The sequence below is a fragment of the Amborella trichopoda genome, chromosome 1 (assembly GCF_054954075.1).
Source record: "Amborella trichopoda isolate Santa Cruz 75 chromosome 1, AtrichopodaSantaCruz75HAP2 v2.0, whole genome shotgun sequence".
NCBI classification, from domain to species: Eukaryota; Viridiplantae; Streptophyta; class Magnoliopsida; order Amborellales; family Amborellaceae; genus Amborella; species Amborella trichopoda.
Window position 1 is genome coordinate 7478991 of NC_142336.1, and position 22118 is coordinate 7501108.

The window sequence follows — 22118 nt, forward strand, 5'->3', positions numbered from 1 at the left end:
AACAATCATGGTCTCTAAATCTTTTGATTCTTCAATGACTACAACAATGTGCTCATACTTACGATCTAGTGACCATAGTATTTTTTCCATGATTCTAACTTCATTGATATTTTCTTCAATTCTTGTCCATTGATTTAAAAAAACCAAGACACTTGAGAAATATTCTGAAATATTTCCCGATTCATTCATACGCAATGCCTCAAACTCGTCCCTAAGAGTTTGAAGGTGCCCTTTATTCACCTTTCCAACCCTTTTGAAAGAGTTTTGAAGACTCTCCCATACCTTCTTTTAATTTGCAGCAGAAGAAATTTTCTTAAAACCGCTCTCATCAATTCTTTGATAAATAAGAAAGAAAGCATTCTTGTCCAACTTTCTCAACTCCTTTATCATGCTTATTTGATTTTGATCCAAAGCGGATTCTTCTTACGAGGTTGGCGGTTCTACATACCCATTTTCAACAACATCCAAAGCATCTTGAGACCCTAACAATGCCTTCATTTGAATACTCCAATTCTCATAGTTGTTTTTGGTGAGAAGAAGAATTTATAGTTGAATCAAGAGGGCCATTATTTAGCACTTTGGCTTTGATACCACTTGTTAGAAATAGGGAGGAAGAAGGCTTACTTTTACAATTTGTACTTTTGCACACAAAGAGACCAAATCAACACAGTTTCTTCACTCTGCTTATACAAAAACATAGTACATGGATATACAGACCTCTTAGGACCTTTCTAGACTACTTTTATGTCATTCTAGTGATGTTTTTCCTCTCATACATACACCCTATATGCTTGGACGAAATTACAAGGAAATTTAAGAGAATTCTAGACTTCACTTATTCCATATTCAAATTTGCATTGCATGCTTTGGAACATTCACTCTCAAGCTTGGAATTGTGACCTTGGACCTCTACACAATTCTTTTATATTATTTCAAAATTAGCCTTGACTTAACTTTCCCAAAATATCCCTTGCATTTGAATCTAATGTCTAAATTGAACATAATCAAGCTTATTTCTAGTCATTAAGTGGGGAAGACCGGCCCCAATCCATTTTTTCAGATAGATTTGGGAGCAATGTTCGTAAAATCGGCCGACCTAACCGTTAATCGGCTGGTTAGATTGGAACTGGTCGGTTCCACCGGTTTTGGGAGGTTTTGGTGATCAACCGGTTTATTGAAGTTTAAATAAAATATTACGCCATGTTCATGTTAAATACTTTAAAATGCCGTGTTGGTTAGTGTTGTTGATTAAACTTTATATGGAACATGGTTCGAATCCCACCCTAAGCGATTTATCTTTGTAAGAATTCATTACATTGGTTTAGTGGTTTTGTTTTTAAGAATTCATTATATTGGTTAAAAAAAATTACTTACCCACATGAATTCATTAATCCCACCCTAAGCGATTTATCTTTGTAAGAATTCATTACATTGGTTTAGTGGTTTTGTTTTTAAGAATTCATTATATTGGTTAAAAAAAATTACTTACCCACATGAATTCATTACATTGGTTCAAAAAAATTACTTACCCACATGAATTCATTACATTGGTTCAGTGGTTTTGTTTTTAAGAATTCATTATATTGGTTCAAAAAAAATTCATTACATTGGTTCAGTGGTTTTGTTTTTAAGAATTCATTATATTGGTTCAAAAAAAATTACTTACCCACATGAATTCATTACATTGGTTCAAAAAAATTACTTACCCACATGAATTCATTACATTGGTTCAAAAAAATTACTTACCCACATGAATTCATTACATTGGTTCAGTGGTTTTGTTTTTAAGAATTCATTATATTAGTTCAAAAAAATTATTTACCCACATGAGTTCATTACATTGGTTCAAAAAAATTACTTACCCACAGGATTTTATTACTTTGGTTCAAAAACATTACTTGCCCACAGGAATGGAACTTGAAAGTTCTTGTAAAGAAATCATCATTATTAAACCCACTGACTATTACACCATTTACAACTTGGTTGCCTATTAGACCCACTAATCAATTGCGTACTTACTAAAAGAAAGGGCCTATATTGTATATAACTTAATTTTTTAATTTTTTTTTTTTTAAAAGAGTTGGTCACTTCGATTTTTTAACACTATTTTAATATTCTTTACATTATGGTAAAGATTAAAAAAAAAGTTGGTCATTGGTACTCAGTTTTATATTTTCTCATTTTTTTTAGAAATTTTTAAAATATCTCTAGGCACAAATCGATTTGTTCTATTTTTTTAATTAATTTTCAACTTCATTTGAGTGTATTTTGTATTGATCACATTCTTTATATGCTTTTCATATATTAGTCATTTTATGTATCTTTTTTATTTTTTTAACACTTTTTTATCGTTCGGACTAGAGCTGTTGAATCCGTCGGTTTACCCGTTGGACCGGTTAAATCGCTTAGGGGTCCAAATCCAATTAACTGTTTCGATTCGATTTTACGAACATTATTAGGGAGTTTGCTTTTTTGAAGTTGTCAATAGGTGATGTGAACAAGATTGAAAGCCACAACGTGGTAACTAGATATGGGAGTTTTACCACGCCCAACTAGACCATTGAAACAAACTTGCCCCCACAAATTTAAAATCGTGATATCACCTTTAAAATTACCTAGATCTGTGTTAGTGAAAGTAATTATACACATGCACGCTTGGAGTAAAGTGAAGAGAATACATACATGCACACACTAGAAAATGAACTACATACCGGCACACACACATGAGGGATGACATTGAAATTAGCTAACCATTAAAGCATAAAGCTGTCAGTTTACCTATTCTTAGCAACGTTACACCAGTTTTATATAGGCAAGAGTCCCTCAAGAGAGCCCCACATCGTCTCATCACGGAACTCATGGCAACCCTAAGGGTCCTCTGTCTCTGTGTCCTTCTGCTCTCCCTCCCTCTGTGCTCTCTCTCAAGACCCCTCTCTCTTTCCAGCCCTTCTTTATCATTTAAAGTAGCCCTCATACACCGTGACTCTCCCTACTCCCCCATACATGACCCCTCGCCCTCGCCCTCCGACCTCTTCAGGCTCTCTGCACAACGCTCCCTCTCTCGCCTTCAACACTTCCAATCAGTCCTCACTGGCAAATCCTCACCGTCAAAATTGGCCTCAGAGGTTAAAGCAGGTTCCTCTGAGTACCTCATGAGGGTCGGGATCGGGACCCCTGCAGAGCCATATTGGCTTATTGCCGACACAGGGAGCGACCTAACTTGGACTCAATGCCTCCCTTGTTCCAATTGCTTTGAGCAAAACGTGCCGATTTTTAACCCCAAATCATCTTCAACATACCTCTCCCTTAACTGCTCCTCAACCCTCTGCCAAAACCTTAAGAATAACCGCAAATGTGGTGGCTCATCATGCCAATACGACTATCATTATGGCGACGGCTCGGCTACCAGTGGTAAACTTTCAACTGAAACTTTCACCTTTGAAACCCCCAAGTCCACCTTAACATCCCTTAAAGCTAGCATTAGTACTAATCCAATTTTCAGTCTCACTACAACTCTTAGTACTGATCCCATGGAAACCAGCACTAGTGCCACTTTTAGTACTGATCGTCGCACTGGTGCCAAAATCAAGGGGCTTGGGTTTGGGTGTGGCAACTCAAATACTGGGGGCTTCGGCCAAAATGGTGAGGTTGGTCTAGTCGGGCTTGGAGGTGGTCCCTTGTCTCTAATCTCTCAATTAGGGAGCTCAATTTCAAACAAATTCTCGTATTGCCTGCCATCAAGGCTCGACGAGAATATGACCAGTGTGTTGAATTTTGGCAAGAATGCCGCTATCCAAACGTCTGATGTTTCAAGCACACCTTTGATTCAGCTCGAAGATTCCCCTACCTTCTTTCTCTTGAATCTAACAGGCATCAGCGTCGGGTCGAAGAGGCTCGACATACCTCCACTTTTCTTTGATCCAACCCAAAGAGGGGAACCGTTCGTGATAGATTCAGGGACCACTCTCACTATCCTGGGGCCTGGTGTTTACTATATACTGGCCGTCGAAGTCGAGAAAGCGATCAATCTTCCGACAACTGATCCTCCCCGCCCATTTAGTCTTTGTTACAAGGTGCCTGATTCTGGTAATATCACCGGAATACCGAATATTACGTTCCACTTTTCAGGCAACGCCGACTGGATAAATGGGCCAGAGAATTCATTTATTCCCCTAGATGATGGACATATGATTTGCCTGGGAATACTAGGTAGTGGTCAGGGTATGTCCATTTTAGGAAATTGGGCGCAGCAAAATAAGTTGGTGGAGTACGATGTTGGAAAGGGAATGCTTTCCTTTGCACCTGCTCGTTCCTGCGAGGTTTAGGGTTTTTTTCTTTGGTTTCATCCGATATTTTTCCACTTACTGTAAAATAGAGAGCTTGCAGGTCCGTGCAATCCCTTTATAGGAAGAAATAAGATGCTAATCAATTTTCTGGAAAATAAATAAAATGAAATCCTCGCCCTTATAAAGATCTCATATGCTTGGTTACATCTTTTGTGGAAATTTTGGATTAGTATTTTTAGAATGATATTAGTCCTGGGCTTCAAAACATGGAAAATATCTCTATACTCTCAATTTTTAGATTTGGGCAATGATCTAATGCAATAGTTGTATAGTAATATGATGCAACAACCTTAAAAAACCACCTTATGGCCATTTGGTTGATCCAAATTTTGATACTTTTTTTATTCTAATGAACAATTACAAAAAAGAAAAATTTGAAAACATAACCTAGAAAGTATTTTTGTAGCCCAATTAACATAAGCCATTCATATTGGTGAGATGCTTAGATCTAGGCATTAGAAGGATGTTTTTCATTTCCAATTTTTTCGGAAGGCTTTATTATCATTTGATAAACAATATTAAAAAAGAAAAAAAATGATTTTGAGTTTATTAAGTCTAAGATCTTGAAATTCACAAAATGAATGGTCTAGATTCTTTTTTGGAGGGGACTCATTTTGACCTTATTTAGGGTTCAAATTAAACATTTTTTTTTTTGAGGATTGATTATTGAGATGAAGAAATTGTATGTGCAAAATTTGGGGTCATAAAAATACCACAAACATGGTTTTCGAGAAGTGTCGTTGCATTATACTATGATGCAACTGTTGCATTAGATCATTTCGCTTTAAATTTTATTTCACAATAGAGCCAATGTTTTAAAAGATATCTTGGGGTATAAAAATTGTAGATTTTATTTCTTCAGAACCTTGAGTTAATTTAAACATATTTTTTAGGCCAAATGAATCTAAAAAAACATGCCTTTTTTAAAAGCCATCTTCCCTTTCTTAACCTGTCTCCCTTCACATTGTTTCTCTCTCCATCTGCCAAACCCATGTTTTCTCTCTCCCCATCTGCCAAACACCTCTCTGTATTTCTTCTATTTTCTCTACCCTTGTCTCTCACTCTTTCTCTTCCCGTGCTCCCCCAACTCTTTCTCTCTCTTGATAGACTAATTTTTCCCCCATTTTCTCAACTCGTGAAACATCTATTGAAGCTTTGTACTCCATATAGAAAAAATGAATGGGAAATACAAAAAGAGAAAAGACAGGGAACATATAAAGGAAAATATAAGGGGAGAGAGAGGGAGGTGTGAGAGATCGGGAGAGAGAGATGGGGAAGAGGGCAAGCGAAGAGGGGAAATATAAGGGTAGAGAGAGAGGGGGTTTGAGAGATCGAGAGAAAGAGATCGGGGAGAGGGTACGGGAAGAGAGAGACTGAGAGACTAGAGGAGAAAAAGAATAGGGAATATATATATATATATATATATATATATAGAAAGAGAGAGAGAGAGAAAGAGAGAGAGAGAGAGAGAGAGAGAGAGAGAGAGGACTAGGAGAGAAAAAAAAGTGGAATACAAAAAGAGAGAAGAATGGGAGAGAAAAAATAGGGGAATACAGAGAGAAGGGTTTGGGAGATGGGGGGAGAAAGAACGGGAAGAGAGAGAAGGTTTAGAAAAAGTATGTCTTTCTCGCATTTTTTATGGGAACAGAGAGTGCGAGACGCAGGAAGAGAGAGAAAGAGAGAAGTTTGGGTATATAAGTGAATAGAGAGAAAGGATTGGCTTTAAAGTTCCCAGAGGTTTAGAAGATATCTTTTGAAACCTTGGGTTTATCAATAAATGAAACCTAAAAATATAGGATATGGAGATTTTTCCCTTCAAAAAATATTAATGAAAATGAATTTTTTTTTGTTTTGTTATTTTTTTATTTTAATTTTCACTTGTAAGCATTAAGGGAAGATACATGTCTAGTATGTAACTAGTGTGCTTTCACATGGATTTGTATGTAATGATGTATCATTATGTACATATGGAATATCATATTATACATCATTAAAATCATCATATGTGCACATGCATATATACAATAATTAGGATAAGGCATGGATGATGATATTTGCATATGATAAGGCTCGAATGATGATATTTGCACATGCATACAAACAATTATGCTCCCAAAGGAGTATATTGTTAGGGGTGGTGACATCAGGTCGGGTATGGGTCGGGTCAGGCTGGACCCAACCCCTGACCTAAATAGTATTTGGGTCCAAGTTTTGGACAAGTACCCGAACCGTCGGGTCCAACAATTGGACCCATACCCGTACCTGTCGGGTCTTAGATCTATCCCATCATGTCTCGGGTCTAGTCTGGTCGATTTCCACTCTCACTAAGAGCTTCTTTTTTTTTCGTCTTTTTTTTCCATTTTTTTACCATCATATATACATAACAAGGTCACAATCACCTGTCATTAGATTTCAAGCCAAGCAAATAGGGCTTGAAGTATTTTATCTCTAATAGTTTACAGGTACGAGTCGAGTGCAAATCGAGTCGAAATGGACTTGGATCCAAATAGTTTTCGGGTCCAGATTTGGACACGGACCCGACCCACCAGGCCTAATCGTTGGACCCATACCTAGATCCGTGTGGGGTATACCGCATGGGTCCCAGGTCAGGTTTGGGTCCATTGCCACCCCTATATATTGTACATCTACTGCCTCTGGTTGATGCATATTAGCATGTTTCATATCATAAATCTTTGGACATGAGGATCATCACTACAGAGAAGGAGGGAGAGAGAGTAATAGTCTATAGGATTGATTGTATGCAACAATTTTTTAGTAATATAATAAAACAATATTAAAAAACTATGTGAGGGCCATTTGTTTCACCCAAATTTTTAAATATTCATTATTTTCATTCTAATAAACATTTAGAAAAGAGAAAAAATTGAAAGAATGTATTGTCTTAAGCTAATTAACATAAGCTTTTCATCTTGGTGAGCCACGTAGATCTAAGCTTTAAAATGTACTTTTTCTTTTCAAATTTTTATATAACTCTATTATGATTAAATTAACAATGTTAAAAAAGAAAAAATTGATTTTGAATTCATAAAGGCCTAGATCTTAAAATTCATCAAATGGACGGTTTAGTTTCATTGTTAAAAGGAACTCATTTTAACCATATATATGATGTAAATTATTAATTATTATTATTTTGAGATTAATTATTAAGATGAAAAGGGTGTGTGCAAATTAACCCATGCACAGATACTTGTACTTGGTCTTGGCAAATCAGCCCATGCTAGGCATTACCAATTCATGCCAACTGAGATTTCAATGGAAAATAAAGAATCAACATCACAGTTCCCCATAAAGACACCACACAAAGAAAACAAGACAATTGTTTAATGCGGGCTGGACTGCATATATATGTGTTCCCAAAAGTGTAAAGCATCTATATTAAAGATGGATGCAAGTGTTTCAAGTATCAATTTGATTCTCATTATTATCATTATAAGCTAATAACTAAGTTGGTTCTTCTTCATCATTTTTCATTTTTAACAAAATTAGATTTTTTAAATACATCATTTTGAGAACAGTATCTACACTCAGAACTATAATACCCACATTTTTTGTAATTATAACATTAAATAGTGGATTTTTCATACCTTGAATGATTGTATGGCCTTGAAAAATTACATCTTCCTCATCCTCTTTGAGCTTGTGGGTTGATCTCTCACACCTCCAAAGTTAAAGTTGCATCTTCCACGTCCTGTCCTTCCATTGCCACCACATCTTTGGCGTCTTTTGCGACAAGATTCTTCATTCTCTTCCTTCATTGTAAGTTTTGTTTGTAGTGCATGCTCCAAAGTGTTTTGAGTCTTTTTTTACAATCTTTGTTCATGGGCTTGGAAGGAAGCCATGAGTTGATCAATAGTCATGGCCTCTAAACCTTTTGATTCTTCAATGACTACAACAATGTGCTCATACTTAAGATCTAGTGACCGCAAATATTTCTCCATTACTTTAACATCATCTATATTTTCCCTATTTCTTGTCAATTGGTTTAGAACAACCAAAACTTTTGAGAAGTATTCTAAAATATTTTCGGATTCATTCATAGGCAATGCCCCAAACTCGGCCCTAAGAGTTTAACAGTGCCCTTTTTTCACCTTTCCAACTTTTTTTGAAAGAGTTTTGAAGAATCCCTCGTACCTTCTTTGAATTTGCAATAGAAGAAATTTTCTCAAAGGTGCTCTGATCAATTCTTTGATAAATAAGAAAGAGAGCATTCTTGTCCAACCTTCTAAACTCCTTTATCACACTTCTTTGATTTTGATGCAAAGCGGCTTCTTCTTGCGGGGGTTGGCAGATCTACATACCCCTTTTCAACAACATCCAAAGCATCTTGAGACCCCAACAATGCCTTCATTTGAATATTCCAATTCTCATAGTTATTTTCACTGAGAATGAGAATTTATAGTTGAATCAAGGGGCCCAACTTTTAGCACTTTGGCTCTGATACCACTTCTAAGAAATAGGGAGGAAGAATGCTTACTTTTACGATGTATAGTTTTGCGCACAAAGAGACCAAATCTACACAGGTTCTTCACTCTACTTGTACAAAAAATAGTACATGGATACATAGACCTCTTCGGACCTTTCTAGACTCTTTTAATGTTATTCTAATGAAGTTTTCCCCCTCATAACATACACCCTATATACTTGGACGAAATCACAAGAATATTCAAGCGAATTCTAGACTTCACTCATTCCATTTTCAAATTTGCATGCATTGCATTCTTTGAACTCCTCTCTCTCAATTTTGGAATTCTGGTCTTAAAACTCTACACAATTCTTTTACATTATTTCAAAATTACCCTTGACCTAACTTTCCCAAAATATTCCTTACATTTAAATCTAATGTCTAATTTGAACATAATCAAGCTTATTTCTAAGCATTCAGTGGGAATGACCGGCCCCTATCTGTTTTTTTAGATAAATTAGCGAGTTAGTTTTTTTGAAAGTGTCAGTGGGTGGTGTCAACAAGATTGAAATCCACAACGGGATAACTAGACATGGGGGTGCTACCACCTCGAACCAGACCATTTCCTAATTGAAACAAACTTGCCCCTGCAAATTAAAACTCGTGATATCATAAGTAAAACTACCTAGATCTTTGTTAGTGAAAGTAATTATACACATGCACGCTTTGAGTAAAGGAAAGGGAATGCATACATGGACACACTAGAAAATCAACTACATACGGGAGCACACATACATGAGGGAAGACATTGAAATTAGCAAACCATTTAAAGCATAAAGCTGTCAGTTTGCCTATTCTTAGCAACGGTACACCAGTATTATTTAGTCAAGAGTCCGTCAAGAGAACCCCACATCTCCTCTTCATGGAACTCATGGCAACCCTAAGGGCGTGTCCTTCTGCTCTCTCTCCTGTGCTATCTTTCAAGACCCCTCTCTCATTCCAGCCCTTCTTCATCATTTAAGGTAGCCCTCATACACCGTGACTCTCCTTACTCCCCCATACATGACCCTTCGGCCTCTCCCTCCGACATGTTTGGGCTCTCGGCACAACGCTCCCTCTCTCGCCTCCGACACCTCTGATCGGTGCTCACTGGAAAATCCTTACCGTCAAAATTGGACTCGTAGGTTATGGCGAGTCCCAATGAGTACCTCATGAGGGTCGTGATCGGGACCCCCACAGAGCGATACTACCTTATTGCCGACACAAGGAGCGACCTAACTTGGATTCAATTCCTCCCTTGTTCCAATTTCTTTAAGCAAAAGGCGCCGATTTTCGACCGCAAATCATCTTCAACATACCGCTCCCTTAACTGCTCCTCAACCCTCTGCCAAAACCTTGGGTTAACCGTGAATGTCATGGCTTATCGTGCCAATACGACTGTGATTACGACGACGGCTCGGCTACCAGTGGTAAATTTCTACTGAAACTTTCACCTTTGAAACCCCCAGATCCACCTTAACATCCCCTATTGCTAGCATTAGCGCTAATCCCAGTTCCAGTCCCACTACAACTACTAGTACTGATCCCAGAAAAACTAGCACTGATGCCACTTTTAGTACTGATCGTGGCACTGGTGCCAAAATCAACGGGCTTGGGTTCGGGTGTGGCTCGTCAAATGGGGGCTTTGGCGCAGATGGCAAGGCTGGTCTAATCGGGCTCGGAGGCGGTCCCTTGTCTCTAATCTCTCAATTAGGGAGCTCAATTTCAAACAAATTCTCATATTGCCTCGCCTCTAGGCTTGATAGGAACGCGACAGGCGTGTAGAACTTTGGTGAGAATGCCGATATCTCAGGTCCGAACATCTCGAGCACAGCGATAATTAAGTTTGAGCAGACTCCAACCTTCTATTTCTTGAATCTATCAGACATTAGTGTCGGTAAAAAGAGGCTAGGCATTCCTCCGGGGACGTTTGATCCAAACCCATTCTCAAGCGGTGGGTTTATATTAGATTCGGGAACCAATCAGACTTTCCTGCCCAATAATGCCTTTCTATTACTGCTCGACGAATTCAAAGATATTACCGATTCTCCAACTATCCTTAATTAACATTTCTTCATTTGCAATACATGCATACGTGCATACATTGGTAAGATATTAAACTTTAGCCTAGGGAAAGCATTCGCTTGGCCGCATGAGCATAATAAATTTGTGACCATGACAGAGTGAGATCACCATTTGGAGCGTTCTCATGTTCTGGTGGGCTCACTCTCTTTCGTCACTGTCCATTCAACAACTGGAATCCATGGGCATGATGATTATAGATGCTTTTGTAATGTCATATGCGTGTGAGTTTGAGATGTTTACGACCACAGTTTTAAAAAGCATATTGGGAATCCAAATAGCTCATCCAAATTTTTTATTCGAATAAGCTATCTGGATTACAGAACGGTCATTAAAAATTTTAAAAAAGAAAAGGAAAAAGTGGGGTCGGTTATGATTGATTCACTAACAGAACCGACTGATTCCAACTATTTTATGGGGGGAACTTACCGGTTCCCAATTTTTAGCAGGAACCGATGCACCTGAGAACGACGTCAGTTTAAACCTTGTTTATAACCGGAAAGAGTAGGGTTTTAGCATGATGAATATCACTATGTTAGCGTCGTGATTAGAATTGTCATCGTCGTCCAACCAATAGAGTGGATGGTTGTGGAGGTATAGGAGATGTATGATTCAATTAGTGACATGTTTTGTGGGACTCACTTTCCATCACTGTCCCAATGATCATGTGGACCATATAAAAAATTTATAAAAGAGTAAACAAACTAATAATCTCAAAAGTGTCGCTCCATTTAAGGAGTTTTTTTAATGGGAAATTTACGTACAGACCTTTTAAAATTAAAGGATGGTCAATATTGAATTAAAGGATGATCTAAATTTTTGGACATTTTATGGTAAGGTCTAAAAAATTTTGGCCTTGTTTTTCTCGCTAATTTACTCCGGGCACAAAAAGGCCTAAGGGTACGTTTCGTTCACGCTTAAATATTCCCCCGGAAATATTTACATAAGTAAACACTTTGTCTGTGTAAATATTTGCATATGCATTTTTTTTACGATCTTCGGCAGCACATTTTAAAAGCACAGTGTAAACAATTTCATACGTTTGGTAGCGCTTGGTTGCTGTCAAAATATTTACACAAAACCTTTAATATATAATATAATAAATACATATATTATTTGAGTAATGATACCATGAGACCCTCCTACACCTGTGTGAGTAAGACCTCAAAAGATCACCATTAAATTTTGATACAGATCTCTAGAAAAGTTATCAATAAACCCATTCAGCCAAGTCCCACACCCATGTGATAACGCTTTTAGAGATTTGTGTCAAAATTTAATGGTGATTCTTTGGGGTCCTACTCACATGGTTGTGGGAGGATCTCATAGTGTCATTACTCATATTATATATACAACATAATTTATAATATAATATAAATATCTTAAAATTATATAAAATATATAATATCTAATATATATTATGTTATAAATAATAGTATATATTATTATATATTTGATAAATATATTAGACCAACTAAATATATATAGTATTTTAATAAAATATAAATATAATAAAAATATATTATATATTTAATATAATAAATTTATCTATTATAAATAATATATCGTACATTACATATTTATTTATTATTATAGTAATATATAATATAAGTAATATATATTACATATAACAAGATATACACTAATAACATAGATATAAATAAATGATATATTGTTATTTATTAAATAAATATATATTAGTATATAAAAATTATATATTATATCTCATTTCATAAAGGGAAAAGTTTATATTGAGCCAAGGCTCTAAACAATCAAATTAGAGCCTACTTCAAAACTTTCCCTAGAAGAGACTGTTTTGATACCAAAATGTCATCAAATTGATCATCTTGACATCAAGATGCATGGACATGAAAAAAAAAAATGGATTTCATGTTTTGGAAATAGTGCATCTTGTAACGCATTTTTGGACCATGAATTTTCAAGAATCTCAAGTTTTCATAGATCTGCTCGATTTGCACTATTTTTGAAGCTTTAAATTTTTATGACTAAAAATGAAAAACAAAATTTAAGGCTCCCACCAAACATTCCAATGATAAAATCATATTCCTTGACACTATTTGAGGTAGCCTCAAAATTGATTGTTTAGAGCCTCGACTCTATACAAACTGTACCCTTTCATAAATATATTATAAATAATAAAATTATTATTATATTAGATAATACTAAATCTGATATAAGATAAATATAAATAACATAAATATATATAATATATCTATTACAGATGATATATTGTATATTATATATTTATTTAATATAATAATAATAATAATATATAATATAAGAAATATATTATAGATAATATAATAAATATATATTTTATAAAATTAGATATATATTAATATATAACATAATATAATATATAATATAATATGTAATATAATATATATTACATATTAGTATATATATATATATATACACATACACATACACTTATATACATATACATATACACATACACATATAGATATACATATACACATATATAGATATACATATACACATATATAGATATACATATACACATATATATACATATATATATATATATATATATATATATATATATATATATATATATATATATATATATATATATATATATATATATATATATATACACACACATATATATATATATACATGTACATACATATATATATATATATATATATAGTATAAATATAAATAAATGTTGTACGTATAATATATAATATAATAGACATATTGTATATTATAAATATAATATAAATTGGATTTTATAAAATAGTTCAGCTTCGGTGTGCAAAAATTCCCTGAGGAATATTTCCACACCTCACGAGGTGTGGTTTCATTTTACCATGTTTTGGCCCTTTCATGGTAAAATATTTGCATATGCATTTGGAATGAGCCAAACGTGTGAAAAACAGTTTACATATATAAATACTTCCCAGGAAATATTTACAGATGAACGAAACATACCCTAAGTGTTTGGGTGGTCCAAAACTTTCATTTCAAACAGCCCAAAACACAAGCGTTTTTTTTTTGTTGGATAATAATCATATTATCTATGAGAGAGAAACAATTTAACAGTCTATTCATATATGTCGATTTAATTTCAAACTACTGTTAAAAAAATATATGATTTGGTGTTGGAATAGATGCAAATAAGTAAAATGTTAAGTAATTGATATTTTGATTTTTTTTATTTTTTTTTTAATATAAATGGTTCGAAAATAAAACGTTTGAACCGGCCAAAAACCAAATCCTTTTGCCGTTGGTCAATTCGAAGCAACTTTTGAAATACCGAAGCACAGTTTTTTAAGTTTAGGGCATTCAAAAGAGTAATTTCAAACCAAGGTTAAATGACATTAGAGGAGCTCAAAAACTTTGAACCTCACCATAAGATATCCTAAACCATGGACCATTCTGTTGTATCCAAACTTACTTTGCTTCTTTACTTTTCGTCTTTATGGGTAAAATTAGCAAACTTACCTTCGGAACCGGAAGTTTAGTAATTTAACTGCAAGGTCATAGGTAAATGACATTAGAGGAGCTCAAAAACTTTGAACCTCACTGGCAAATCCTCACCTTGGCCTCTGAGGTTAAAGCGGGTCCCTAGGAGTAACTCATGAGGTTCGGGATCAGGACCCAGGAGAGCCATATTGGCTTATTGCCGACACAGGGAGCGACCTAACTTGGACTCAATGCCTCCCTTGTTCCCATTGTTTGAAGCAAAAGGCGCTGATTTTCGGCCCCAAATCATCTTCGACATACTGCTGCTCAACCCTCTGCCAAAACCTTAGGAATAACTGCGAATGTGGTGGCTCATCGTGCCACTACGGCTAAGAATACGGTGACTGCTCGGCTACCAGTCGTAAACTTTTAACTGAAACTTTCACCTTTGAAACTCCCAGATCCACCTTAACATCCCTTAGTGCTAGCATTAGTGCTAATCCCACTTCTAGTCTCACTACAACTCGTAGTACGGATCCCATAAAAACTAGCACTAGTGCCACTTTTAGTACTTATCTTGACATTGGTGCCAAAATCAAGGGTCTTAGGTTTGGGTGTGGCTCCTCAAATATTAGTGGGTGTGGCTCCTCAAATATTAGTGGCTTCCGCAGAAATGGCGAGGCTGGTCCAGATGGGCTCGGAGGTGGTCCCTCTTTATGCTTTCAATTAGGGAACTCAATTTCGAACAAATTATCCTATTGTCTTGCCTCTAAACATGATAAGAACCGGCCAGGCGTGTTGGACTTTGGCGAGAATGCTGATATCTCAGGCCCAAGCTTCTCGAGCACACTGATAAGGAATTTCTAGTAGTTTCCGACCTTCTATTTCTTGAATCTAACAGACATTAGTGTCGAGAAAAAGAGACTAGGCATTCGTCCAGGGAGGTTTGATCTAACCAAAATAGCAGATGGTGGGTTCCTCATAGATTCGGGAACCACTCTGACACTCCTGCCCACTGTTATTGTTAAACTATTGCTCGCCAAATTCAACGATATTATTGATTTTCCTTCTATCGATTATCCTTGAAAAAAGGATTAATGTGATCTTACTGGGGAATATTTCATTTTATTTTTCTTCTTTTTCACTCATTTTCTTTGTTTTCTTAATTTCTTTTGGCAAAAATCACTTACAAGTAATCTTATACAATAACTCTTGCTTCAAATAAAATAAAACTAACAAATCAAAGATTTTAAAATCCTTGATGCCACTAAACCAATTTTCTTTAATCAAAGAAAATAAAATCACAATTCTTATGCTTTAGAATATAAAGACTATATAATTAAATCTGGTGAGAAACAAAAAGAGAGCGTCGGTGATTACCTCAATCAAGTTTTTTACACCCCACATCGAGTCACCACCATCTAATGGCGCGAGATCAATGATCAACCTTCAATCTCAAATCGAAAAAGCAAGTTTAGGCCATACCCTCCAATGGAACTATGAACTACTCTTAGATCACAAATCTCAAACTTAGGTTCATAACCCATGAGACCTTGTTTAAGAGAGGTAGCATCTATTTACTACTACCCAACCCTTAGGATCAACACCATCAGAACATAAGCCCAGAGAGAGATAGATCTAGGTGGGGCATGGCCCCTCTTTCAAAACTTTGGAAGAGAGAGAGCATACCTAGGTTGGGGGGTGCCCCTTTAGGATTTAGAGAGATAGAGAGAGTTTCTAGGTTGGGGCATGCCCCCTTAAGCTTTAGAGAGAGAGAGAGATTTAGATAGAGAGGAGAGATTTTTGGTGTAAGAGATTAGCTGTAGAGATTTGGGTAAACATCCATCCCTTTTTATAGTGCTTGAACAAGATTAGGGTTTTTTAGGGTTTTCCTTGGATTGCCTATTTGTTTAGATTGAATATGAACCATTGATCTTGGGTTTCTTATGGGGTTAGAAATTTGAGCCTTCCATTCCATAGATGGGCTGTCAACATTATGAAAGGTGCTAGAATATTTATCCCTCATACCTAAATCATTTTCCCATATATAAAAATTAAATAAAATAATTTCATTCATAATATAGTTGTTTACAGTGCAAAATCAGAGGGATCTTTAGAGGGAGATCCCTTGAATGTGAACACCACAAACTGAGTTTTTTTTTTAAAGTGTAATAGAGAATGTGGGGAAAATCAAATTCTGATCTGAGGCAAGATCTACCCAGAAATGAGCGGATTTGTTCTCAGATCAGTGGAAGTACCAGCATTGATCCGAGTACGAAACACAAAATAAAAGCAATAAAAACTAATCTAATCTAATTAAATTGAAATAAAGCAGAAAAGAAATAATAAAAGAGTAAGAAATGATACCAAACCGAGCCAAATGACCTGGAACTCTCGAGCCTTCTAGGGCTCACCCGTATCAGAATCAGTGTCCTCTTTGTCTCTCTTTCTCCAAGTGTTGAGAGACAGCAATGAATAATACACCCGACCTTTTATGTCATACGGGGCTAGATGAATACACCCGACCTTTAATGTCATACGGGGCTAGACATTTTCTGAATACACCTAAACTTTTACGTCATACAGGGCTAGACATTTTCTGAATACACTCGACCTTTTACGTCATACGGGGCAAGATGTTTTTTGAATACATCCGACCTTTTACGTCATACGGGGCTAGATGTTTTCTGAATACACCCGACCTTTTATGTCATATGGGGCTAGACGTTTTCTTAATACACCCGACCTTTTACATCATACGGGGCTAGCCATTTTCTGAATACACCAGACCTTTTACGTCATACGGGCTTAGACATTTTCTTGTCTCGGCTCTTTTACGTCGCACAATTTTGACGTTTTTCTTGTCTCGGCTCTTTTACTTCGCACAAGTTTGACATTTTATGAATTGGATTTTAGTTGGCAGTTTAGGCTCGTGCCACTAAGGAGTACTTTTTTAACTTCCTTGTATTTTTTATTTTTATTTTGTTTTTGAAATTGGTTGGCAGTATAGGCTCATGCCACCACGGAGCATTTTCTTTTTTATTTTTTATTTTTATTTTTAAATTGGTTGGCAGGCTCATGCCACCGTAGAGAGTTTTCTTTTTGAATTTTTGGTTGGGCGACATAGGTAGTGTCGCCAAAGAAAATAAAAAACAAGTTTATTTTTTATTTTTTGGCTGCGGGTTGTGTCGCCCAAAACAAAAAGAAAAAAAAATTTAATTTTTTATTTTTGGATGGGCGACACAAGCCGTGTTGCCCAAAACAAAAAGAAAAAACAATTTTGATTTTTTATTTTTGGATGGGCGACACAGGCAGTGTCGCCCATAAAATATTTTTATTTTTTGATTTTTATGTTTTGGTTAGGCGACAAGAGTGGTGTCGCCCAAGAAAAAAATTTATTTTTTGATGTTTTATTTTTGAATGGGTGATACATGTGGTGTCGCCCAAAAATATATATATATGTTTTGGATGTGCGACACAGGTGGTGTCTCCCAGGAAAAAAAAATTTTGATTTTTTTTATTTTTTGGATGGGCAACATGGGTAGTGTCGCCATAGAAAAAAAAAATTATTTTTTAATATTGTCTGAGTGACACAAATGGTGTCGCCCAAAAAAAAATTTCTTTTTTTATTGGCTTGGCAATACTAGTGTCGCCCAAAATTGTTTTTTGTTGTCATTTATGTTTTGGGTGGGCGACACTTGCGGTGTCACCCTTGAAAACCAAGAATTTGTTTTTTTTTTTTTTTTTTTATGTCTAGGCGACACAGGTAGTGACACCCAAAAGAGTTTTTTTTTTTTTTGTTGGGCGACACCACCTGTGTCGCCCAGAGAAAAAATGTTTGTTTTTTTTTGGTGGGCGATACCACCTGTGTCGCCCAAGAAAACATACTTTTTTTTTTTGGTGGTAGGCGACACCACCAGTGTCACCCAACTAAAACAAAACATTTTTTATTTTTAGTTTTTTAGTGAGTGACACCACCTGCGTCGACTGCAGAAAAAAAATTTTTTTTTTTAGGGTGGCACTACTTGTGTCGCCCAGAGAAAAAAATCATTTTTTTATTTAAATGAGGGTCTTACAGTTTAGCCACTTGCGATCCCTTTGGTGGACTCTATATGAGCGTATCGGGTCCTTGCTTGAATCTTCAGAAAGATGAATCATCAAATATTTCTTTATTTTCCAACCTCAGCTCTTGTATTTCAATTCGAAAGAGCGTTCTCTGGATTATTGAGAAAAACACAGTCTTTCTTACACTTATCATATTGTTATCAATGAGATCTGGAATTTTATGTCTGAAAGCTCGATACTCTTCAATGCTATGAGCATAATTTTGATGTCAACTGCATCATTGAGATGTATCGTCTCCATGGAAAGGAGGAATCGTGGCTTCTATCGGTAATTCTATGAGTCTTGCCTTAAGAAACTTCTTAATGATATCGCTTATAGGCTCATCAATGGGAGTGAATTCCCTTGGTGTGGAAGTCTGTATTCTCCATGTGGTAGAACAAATTTTAATCTTTTCTTGTGAATGGTTTGCAGAAGGGTTGCTTTTCTTAATCATGTTTACCTCTCCTTCTTGAGAGGACTCTCCACCAGTTGAGTTATCAAAGACTATGGTCTCATCCTCCTTAGCTAACTAATATCGCGATACTCTTTCAAGCATAACATCAAACGAATAAGGGACTGGCCCCATACTGAAGAACGTGACATATTCCGGAGTCATATTTACTAATGACATGCTTACCTTTGCGGCTTCAGGGAGTGGAGTTTCAATGACTTGCATAGTGGCCTCTCTGAATATAAACAAAGAAGGAGACTTGCCTGACATTTGTTTGGTCGGGTGACAGGTCTTGGCCTTGTCCCACGATAGCGAGAGAAAAATTTCCTGAACATTTCGTCAGGAGTTGCTTCAAGGTTATCATTCATGAATCTTCTATGCCACATCAGGGGCTCTTCTGATAAGCTATACGAGAACATGACCTTAAGTTGGTTGGGTAGGTCTCGCAGTGTGTGGATCATCAATAAGTAAGCGTTGATGTGTGCCTCATGATCCTCTTTCCTTGAAAATTTGTTTCTGAATTGTGACATCACAAACCTTACTAGTAGATCTTCTAGGTGTCCTAGAATTTCTTGTACATAGGCTTTAGGAGTTGAGAAATCTCATATTCCCATTTTCTCTAAATAGTCTTGGAGGCATTTCATGTGAGCGAATTGAGTCGTTGTTATAACAGTGGCCTGGCTCTGTTGCATAGTCTATTAAACCTGACTTTGTGGTACGTAGCTCGTATAGACTGGCTGTTGAGCCCATATAGCGGGTGGCCCCAAGTATTGAGCCTGGGGAGTTTGTTGAACTTGGCGTGTCGGTTGTCGGCCTAGAGAATCAGCCAAGTTGAATTGGGTCAGAGCAGACCCATTACTTAGAGGTTGCACAACATGGCTAGGCAAGAAGGTTTGCATGATAGGATCACCCCTTGACTGAGATGGACGACTCGAACTGCTATGATGACTAGACCTCTAACCTTCGGCGGCTAGGTCTACCTGACCCTGACCTTAATTGGATGATCTATCCCTAGGGTAGTGTATTCTCTTACCTAAGCACTAGACTGAAACAGTGAAGGAATGCCATAACTACTGCAAGAGGTAGTCTTCCCTCTAAGTAGTCTTGGGCTCGATTGATGATTAGAAGTAGACCCCAGGCCCATAGTGGGTTGGATTGGTAGGCTAAGAGCCGTAAGATTATCCTAGTTTGAGCAAAAATGTTGGACTTGGCCCATGGCTTGAGCTTCTGACCTGAATTTCCTGGATTGACTACACTGGATGGTGTACCCATCATTCAACAGGTCTTGAAAGTATGCATACACCTTAGGATTGTCTTGATATCGAGTTAGGTCAAAGCCTTGACCTTTATTGGTACTGGGTTGCTTGGGCAGACTTTCCCTATGTTGTGTGTGGACCCACTCACCCACTAACTGGCTGATTGCCAAGACTGGAATGTTGGGTTGCTAATTGACCATCGGGTGGCTGAGATTGGTTGACTCAGAGAACTAGGTCGGGGCCTTACTCTTGGTGTGTCGACTGGTTTGAGGCTAACCCCCATGTCTTGGAGGATTGCCCCAAGCCTGACCCCTTGACTATTCATGGTATTACAAACCTTATTAACATGTTGGCTCGTGACTTCCAAATGATGGCTCTGCAGACGGCTTGGATGGCTAGTTGTGGTTTCGTATGGGTCAAGACTCGGCTCATTGACACGAGTGCTATGGATTTGTACGGGAGCATTGTGACAGTGTCTCTTGGACTAACTAGGTTCTCTAGATCTAGATTGAGCAGGAGCCATAGGGTTGGACCTTGCTCTGCTTTGATCCTGGGTCATGACTCCTAGACTTTTGCTAGACCAGAAAAGTTAGGCCTAGCTTGGGCATGGACTTAGATTAGGCTTGAAAGACCTAAGTATTAACTTAATGGACTTAGGTTTGAACCCTAAACTAAGGTGAACCTAGTCTAAGTCTAGGGACAACTCTGAATCTAAACCTAAGCAAGGACCAGGCTGGATGGATCATGCAAGACTCAATGGTTTTTGGTTTGGACCCTAAACTAGGATGAGCTTAGTCTAGTTTTAGAGGCAACTCTATATTTAGACCTAGGCTAGGACCTAGACTGAGATCTAGACTAGATGAGTACAAGTCTAGGCTCGGACCCAGAGGGGGCCTATATTCGGACCTGAGTGTAAACCTGAATCAGACCTAGACTGAGCTGGATGCAAGCCTAGGCTTGTACCAAGAGGGTTTTGAAAATCAGACCAAGTGTGGACCCCGATTGGATCAAGGTGAGTTAGGCACGAGCGCTTGGCTCTGATCAAAAGGGGACATAAGTTCGGACTTGGGTGTGAACCTAGTTCGGACTTGGGCTAGGCTGGGTACGAGGCTGTATTTAGACCAAGGAGGTTTCAAATATAGACCTAGTGTGGACCCAGACTATGTTTTGGATGACGTTTGATGTGAGCTTTGGCTCGCACCAAGAGGGAGCCTAGGCTCAGACCTGGTGGTGAACCTGGTTCGGACCTGGGCTGGGCTGGGTAAGGTCAAACCTGAAGGGTTTGGACTGAGATCTAAGACTAATTAACTGTAGTACACAAACACAACACTCGAAAATGTTTGCCCTAAACTATGGGTAGGCTCGGTCAGAGTGGGTTCCTAACTATTGAAATGCGGCTAAGCTGAGTAAGTCCCCACGTAGGTCTTGGTCTCTTGTTAGAGGATTTTAACCAGGTCCTGCTATATGTGGAGTTACCTTGAGGCTAAGGATTACAGAGGGCCCCTCACAGTTCACGAATCCCAATTACCTTGGCTCTCAATGCTAAGTTCCCCTCACGACAGTTATTGCCGAGTTTTGAGGGTTTATGAAGAATTTTGTTGGTTTCCTGGGCTTCCCGGGTCCGTTGTGTGCAAGAGTGTGTAAAGAAGCATGCAAGTGAAAAGAAAAATAGCAAACAGGCAAATACACAATGTAAGAAAAAACATGTGAGCACTTGGCAAAAAACGTGTATAAGAAAAAAAAATATGAGCACTTGGCACAAATCGTGCCTAATGAGGTGTGCTTTGGGTTGAGCTTTTGAAAGACCAAAAGCACAGTTCAGGTGTAGGGGTAAGCAACCCCCAAGAAAATACATAGTAAATAAAAGTGGAACCAGGCATAACCTGTGCCTAGTTGAGCACAGCCCGAGTCGAGGGTGACTCCATCGAGACACAATTGGAGAGAGAGTGCAGGTGACACTGAAA

The 22118-nt window shown here is 37.2% G+C and overlaps 2 protein-coding genes across 2 annotated transcripts; both read left to right on the plus strand.

The window, feature by feature from the left end:
• The first annotated feature begins 2858 nt into the window (after positions 1-2858).
• On the plus strand, positions 2859-4325 carry LOC18426235 (aspartic proteinase CDR1). The gene has a single exon (XM_006832893.1). The coding sequence runs from the start codon at positions 2859-2861 to the stop codon at positions 4323-4325; it is 1467 nt and encodes a 488-aa protein (XP_006832956.1).
• A 5631-nt stretch (positions 4326-9956) lies between these two features.
• Positions 9957-10593, plus strand: LOC148783528 (putative aspartic protease At2g35615). Its single transcript, XM_088869079.1, has 2 exons — positions 9957-10168; positions 10278-10593. Exons 1-2 carry the CDS (start codon positions 9957-9959, stop codon positions 10591-10593), a joined length of 528 nt encoding a protein of 175 aa, XP_088725205.1.
• The last annotated feature ends 11525 nt before the right edge of the window (positions 10594-22118 follow it).